Here is a 7,500-nt window from a genome sequence, read left to right on the forward strand (position 1 = left end):
GTTCTGTGTTTATTGGCATTGAAGTATAATGCTATTCGATATTTATCATTAACTAATAGCAAACTGAACACAAATATATGTAAACTATAACTGTAATTATGCTGAATGTTTAGCTTTTAATGTTTGTGTGCATCTATTATAATCATGTAATTACACAGTGTATTTATACAGCTCTTACTCTGTGTGTGTGATGGGTGTGTGTGTGTTTCTGGGTGTTATTTTGTTATGTTTGTGAATGATGCCATCACTCACAGATAATGTATTATAAACATTAATTTCCCTAAAAGTCTGTAGAACTTTTTTGTGCGTGGGTTTGTGTGTGTTTGAGGTGTTTGGTGCCATTTTCACTTAAACACTTTTGTCTTAGATGTTGCTGTTTGTCCTTCATGTTCACTAAAATTAAAAGTTTCCATGATGTTTTGTGTGTGAAGTAACTCCAATGACCCTGCGGCTCAAAAATAAACTTAAAGCGCAATGTATAGCTTTAAAACCTGCTGTGCATCTGTGGCAAAATTGACCAATCAGGCCAACAGTAAAAGGGAAAACCTGTCATGCGACTTTTTTACTTTGTCAGTGAAAGGTTAAATTATTTGGGATTTCGGTCTATAGCAGTTTTTAGGATCCTTGACCTCAAGAATCCCGTTCAAATCCCAGTGTATCATTCCCAAAGTGAATAGATACTTTCTGACTAGTGACATTTATAAATCCAGGGTTCCTGATGTAAAATTCCATGTCTTTCCATAACTAAGTCGGAGAGCTTGACAATGTACGATTATTTTTTTCTTTTTTTTTTTTCTTTTATATTGGTTCCCTTTCTGTTTCTCCTCTTATTTTGTTATTTTTTTAGTTTGTCCATGTCTGTGTAGTGACGGGCCAAATTTTGTGCTTTGGTGCTGAATTTGTGAAACTTTTTGAAACTTAAAAACACTAAAAATAAAAACTGCGTTGGAGCACTTCAATGACCCAAAAAGGTGGAATCCGTCTGGTTTCCACTACAGTTGGGCTTGCTGTGAAGACAAACAGCTGAAAACCTCCATCTAATGCAATGAATGTGTGAAACAAACTGTAAAATACATTCTGGTACATTCCTGGGAAGTGACCTGGAGAATTGATCAAATTGCCTGAATTTTTCCTGTCTGGAATATCCCTCGCTAAATTTCATGATATTCAAAAAATCCTATGATCGGTGGGAAACCTGTAAATTTGTAAAACCATAAACTGAACACTATCTGCAAATCAGTAAATCAAAGTTTAAGTGCAAATTCTATTCTAGCCCTCATCGAGAATCTATTCGAGACACTCCAATTTCATTTTTATTGATATGCTTTAGTCTCTTTTCCCCTCTTTGTTCTCCCTGCTGCACCTCGGCTCTGTAACGAACCGGTTTCCCCTCGGAGATCAATAAAATCCACCTTATCTTATATCAGCCTGACAGCGGCAGAAAGATCCCATTGTAGCTGCGACTCTGCATGAGTGAACTGTGTTCCACCTCAGGAAAGAGTCTGGACCGCAGTTCACTCAGGAGGCAGGCTCACCTCAAAGGGAAATCAAATTACACACACACACACACACACACACACACACACACACACACACACACACACACACACACACACGGTACACACGTGCGAGCACATATGTTCAAGCAACACGTACCGGCCGGATATCCTCCAATATGATCTTGGCCCCTGAACCCTAAGCACACACACACACTCAAATGTGCATGCATGTTTAAGCATGAACCCCCAGATACACATGTAGACACACACACACACATGCACACACACACACACACACGCCACACAACCCCAGGGGTCAATTATCACAGGGTGAGATTGAGCGTGAAATGGGCTAATTCTATTTACATGTCCTGAACCAGGGCTGACTGACACACACACACACACACACACACACACACACAGGTAGGTCTGTCTGACAGAAGTGGCGTTGTCTTAGAGTTCAACACAGACAACTGGGAACAATTAGCCTGGGGCGCAATGTGGAGAGGGAGGGAGGGAGGGAGGGAGGGAATGAGAGACGGAGGGAAGGACAGAGTGAGGGAGGGAAGGAGGGAGAGAATGAAAGAGGGAGGGAAGGACAGAGGGAGGGAAGGAGAGAAGGCGGGAGAGAGGGAGGGAGGAAGGACAGAGGTAAGGAGAGAAGGAGGATGGGAATGAAGGAGGGAGGGAGGGAAGGAGAGAAAGGGGAAAGGAAGGAGGGGGGGAAGGAGAGAAGAAGCAAGGGACAGGGGGAGGGAGGAAACAAGGGAGGGAGGGAGGAAAGGAGGGAGAGTGGGAGGGAGAGAAGAAGGTGGAAAAAAGTGATGAAGAAAGGGAAGTAGGGATGAGGAAAGGAGAGAAGGTGCAAACAAGAGAGGGAGGGAGGGAAGGAGGGAAAGGAGAGAGGGAGGGAAGCGAGGAGAGAAACGGGGAGGGAGGCAGTTAGGGAAGGAAAGCGGGATGGAAGGAAGGAGGTAGGAAGTGAAGGAGAGAGCGAAGCAGGGAAGAAGGAAAGAGGAGGCAATAGAGTGAGAGGTGAGAGAAATACACAGAATAATCTATAAAAACAAAAATTTCTCCACCTTTCCCCTCCTTCCATCCACTCCTTCCCTCCCTCTCTCCCTCCCTCCTTCTCTTCCTCCGACAGTCCGACCTCCTTCCCTCCCTCTTTCCTCTCTATTCCTACCGCTTTCCAAACTTCCACTCCTCCCTCCATCCATCCCTCCCTTCTTCCAGCTAATGAGAGACGTTCATCAAGGAGCTCATTAAAAGCTACTCAGCTCCTACCGGCTGAACAAATAGACAAGAGGAGGAACGGAGAGAGAGAGAGAGAGAGAGAGAGAGAGAGAGAGAGAGAGAGAGAGAGAGAGAGAGAGAGAGAGAGGGGGAGAAAGAGACAGAGAGGGAAAGAGAGCATGGCTAGACGAAGAGAAAGAGGTGAGGAAGAGGATGGGGAAGAGATTGTCAGGCAAAGTCAGATGGAGAGAAAGAGGGAAAGAGAGAGAGAGACAGAGAGAGAGAGAGAAGAAGGAGCAAGAAAGAGGAAAGAGGGAGAGGAGAAAGGGAAAGGACGAGAGGAATGCAGACAGATGAGAATGACAGTAAAATATTGCACTAACCACATACATTTCCCTCACAGCAGGGAGGCGAAAGTTGCCAGTTTAGGCATATTTAAGCAAGTTAAGCTCCCAATGATTAGAACTCAATACAACGGAAAAATGTGTGTGTGGTCAAAAAAAGGGACATGGTCTCATAGTCAAACAAGTTGTATTCTCGGGGCAAATTCATCTGTCTGTGTGTGGCCGAACACACTGACGTAAACACATCCATACTCCAGCAGTCCTATGCAGTTAGCTGCGGCGGCGAACGCTATTGATAATGACAAGTTATTTACGAATGCTGCGGCAACTGGACCGAGGCAGAATAGGAATTGAATATGCATCAAATGCCCAAATAAACATGAGCGGTTGTTTTAATGTATTTTGCAAGGGATATTCCCACATCTGAGGCAGCTGGAGTTCCTGTTTGCACCAAGTTTAATCAAGAACTTCAAATAGTCACATTGAAAAATATATTTTGGACGGCTGACAAGTTAGTTACAGCAACCAGAACCTCACATGTGAAAGAGTTCAACGAAATCACAGACAGTTCCCATTAGGCCATGACGCCTTTTTGACCGCACCTGCACTTTTTTTTTTTTTTAAAGATTATTTTTATGGCATCTTCGCCTTTATTTGACAATTCAAAGTAGAGACAAACAGGAAAGAGTGGGAGAGAGAGAGAGAGAGGGGGATGGCATGCGACAAAGGTCCTGTGCCGGATTGGAACCCGGGACGTCGCGGCCACATGGCACGCGCCCCAGACCACTGAGCCACCAGGACGCCCCTTTTTCAGTTATTTCTAATGGTTTTGGCAGGTGCGTATCTACTCCAAACCACGCGGATCGCATTTTGGACACGCTGAACAAGCCGGTCGAACTGCTGCACTGTCCAATGGTCACTATCGAGGCGGAGCTCTTGGACAAGATGACAAACTCATCACCGCGGCGTTCTTCAATAACAAGCAGAACAATCGCCAACGTTCTCTTGTCCATTTTTATTTTCAAGGGTACGCCTCCCATCTGATCGCAGTTCCAGAAGATGACTAAAAAAAATCGACCCATTTCAGTGGCAGATCTGTTTAATTCTCTGGTCCAGGACCTAGTTTCCCCAAATACACAAACTGTAAATCAATCGTTTCCTAGAACTGTTTGTGGACAAATCGAGCTTTCTTGAATCCTTTCTTCACAGGATTTACTATGCATTCACACTGCCAACAACCAGTTTGAGCTAGCTGAGTGCTAGCTGTAATTTCAGTGGTGTTGCAGCAGTGGGAGGGACATACAGTCAGCTGCAGCCACCTTTTCCTCGCCAACATATGAGGAAACAGTGGTGAAAATCGGCCGACTAGTCTCAGGTCACAGAAAATGAACAATCTTGTACGAGTTGGTCGCATTGCGGACCAACTCGTACAGTTGGTCCGCAATGCGCACACATTTGGGTTTTCTGAAAGTTTCTCTACAAAGAATATTGCCTTTGTGTCTACGGTTTACAGTAAACTTAACATATGCCATTTGGCGGACTGTTTTATCGCCGTACGGTACCATGAACGCATACATTTTTTTCCCATGAGCGCATACATTTGTTCTGAGCATGTGTGGCTGAAGTGGAATCAATCCCTTAGTCCTGGCAGTGTTGCGGCAATGTTGTTGCCCACTGAACCACACAGGGAAGGAAACCTCTAACCTTGACAGTGTTACAACCAGCACAACTTCATGCAAACATATTTTAGTCTAGTTAGAAACACAACACAACAAAACGGTAAGTCAATGCTTCACAACGCCATAACAAACTGATTCACAACTCCTGGAAGGGATTGGACACGGTACATAATATGCTCCTCGTCTATCCAGGAACCTGTCAATCAAATGGATAGCCAGTCAGGGCAGCCAAAAGTCAAGGGGCGGGACCACAGCAAAAAAATGTGATACTAATGTATAACACCCTAGAATTTGATGTTCCATCAACTAAGTCAGTGAAAGAGAGTATGACCGAGTGTTCAGGATGAATTTGCAGGGATAAAGGCGCTTATTCTGCTTCATAAATAATAGTAATGCAATAAAAAGGAATTTACTTGAGTGTTTAAGTTCAAAAGACATACTGTAAATTCTCATAGTCAACCTCTAATTCACCATAAAAGAAGCAGTTCCAGGTTTTGTCTTTCGATAACATCACAGATTGCAGCGCTGGTTCTCCTTTTTAGCTTTCAGACACACTGTTCTTGTTCATGTTCCTCACTAAAGATCACAGAAACAACGTCTGAATTTCATTTTGGGGTGTATTTTCTGTTTAAGTGAAAACTGCAAGCTTGACATACACACAGTACCAGCACAAGCAATCAATCAATTTCAAACCACATTTGGTCTAACAGTATAGACATCAGGGTTGGAAGTTTTCTTTGGTCCAGTGGACAGAGTGGCTGGTGGACCGGTGAAGTTCACCACCTACTTTCATTATTGCATGTGGCTCGATGGAGTAGTAAGCTGGACAGACCATCCTGTAACCAGATGGTCACAAGTTTGATGCCCACAGCAGCCAATGTGTCCACCAGCAGCCAGGTGTCTTTGAGCAAGAAACTGAACACCAGACCTGCTCACTGACTGTAAGTCGCTCTGGATGAGTGTAAAGGAAATGCCTTAAAGTGAGGTTGAACTTTGGCAGTAGCTTGGGTTGTGCATCTTCCTCCATGATAAAACCCCAAATCTGTGATTCTCTGTTATCTGTTGCTCCGGTAGAGGAGACTGGAGACTTGCGTTTTTTTTCTCTCTCCATTCACTGCCATTGTATGGAGGAACAGGTAAAACAAACATGAACAAAGCAGATTCTGACAACAAACAAAATAATTAAAACAACTCATGCGGCTGAATTGTTTTTAAATGATTCTCTTTCTTTATGTTTATTAAACCTTTCAGTTTGAACAAGTGGAACACTGGTCGGAGGAAACGTATGCCGATGGAAGAAGAAAATAGTATGTTTATCAATAATTGTGAATAGGCGAAAAAAGGTGGGAGACAGGATTTTGACAAAGCAGATTCTGCCAATATATAAAAACATATTTACAGTTATTGGTAAAACGTACTATTTTGTTCGTTCCATCTTTTCTTCGGTTTCCTCTGATCGGATTTCGGTGTTACACTTGTTCAAACTTTTTATATATATTGGCAGAATCTGCTTTATGCGTGTTCCTTTATGTGCTGGAAGTGATTTTCAGACTGTTCCTCCATACAATGGCAGTAAATGGAGAGAGAGAAAAACACAATTCTCCAATCTCCTCTACCGGAGCAACAGATAACATAAAATCACTGATTTTGGGGTTTTATCATGGAGGAAGAGACACAACCCAAGATACTACCAAAGTTCAACATCAGATTTTTGGAGTAGAACAGGACCTCCAAATGATAGGTATCTGCCGAAGTCGCTGGTTATAAATATTCCTGACACAGACTAAATTTTCCAGCATTGGGCAGATGGCTGGTGGTCATTTCCCTCCCTGGTTGGGACAGACATTGGGACAAAAAAAAACACACAGGTTCAGGCGAGCGTGCATCACTCTTTTTTTTTTTTTTATCTCACATGCTGGTTGGTCAGTTCTCAAAGGGTCAAAGTTGAAGGGTTAAAAAGGTCAGTCGGGGAAAGTCAACATCACTCTGTTACCATGACAACCCAGGTACTCACCGGTAAGGTAGCGTGTTCTATGGGAGTTCCCTATGGTGAGAAACATAAACCGGCACATTTAGCGGATGGCAAAACAGTAAGAGGAGTATAATAAGTTATTAATGGGAGAAATGCGAGTTTATTTATTCCCTGTAAGAAAACTGAGGGAGTACAATGGCTTTATGGCAATTACACTGTTTGATAAAATTACTGAGAGCACTTGGCAGCCGTCTAGATAACATGATAACCCTTGAGATAATGCTAAGCTGGGGTTTAACTGTTGTTTGTACAATGTGCTAAAGCACCGTAGCGAATTAAATAAATCCTGGAGACACAGAGGTGAAACTGCAACCAATCGTTGCATAACAGTAAGTTGATCAAGGAGCTCATTAGCTGCAAAGTTGGCGTATTATGTTCAGAATTACATCCAAATTTTCTAGTTTTCACATTTTCACTCCTGAATCTTTCTCATCTCTACTCTGTTCCATCTTTAAATATGAGCTTCATTCAATTAGGAATATTTTGCGAGCACTAGAGTCTGTGAAGAGTATTATTAGGTCTTGGCTACGGCAAGATTTTCCTCTCTAGTCCGAATTGGAATGATGAATGTGTGTGTGTGTGTGCGCGTGTGTGTGTGTGTGTGTGTGTGTGTGTGTGTGTGTGTGTGTATGTGTGTGTACTTGTTTAAGAAATTGAGAACTGTGAGCCTGCTGACCTTTTTTTTCTCACACGTTTGCTTCCAAGTAGCT

At 43.1% G+C, this 7,500-nt stretch overlaps 1 protein-coding gene across 2 annotated transcripts in view; it reads right to left on the bottom strand.

Annotated features, from left to right (window-relative positions):
• Window positions 1-7,500, bottom strand: part of exoc6b (exocyst complex component 6B) — a 106,900-nt gene that overhangs the window by 38,810 nt on the left and 60,590 nt on the right. The window contains exon 19 of one of the 2 annotated variants that reach the window (XM_078291695.1): window positions 6,773-6,802. The exons of the other annotated variant lie outside the window; for it this stretch is intronic. Within the exon in view, the coding sequence (XP_078147821.1) occupies window positions 6,773-6,802 (30 nt within the window). The remainder of the gene's footprint in view (window positions 1-6,772; window positions 6,803-7,500) is intronic. 2 annotated transcript variants of the gene reach the window in all.

The sequence above is a fragment of the Centroberyx gerrardi genome, chromosome 23 (assembly GCF_048128805.1).
Source record: "Centroberyx gerrardi isolate f3 chromosome 23, fCenGer3.hap1.cur.20231027, whole genome shotgun sequence".
Taxonomy (NCBI): Eukaryota; Metazoa; Chordata; class Actinopteri; order Beryciformes; family Berycidae; genus Centroberyx; species Centroberyx gerrardi.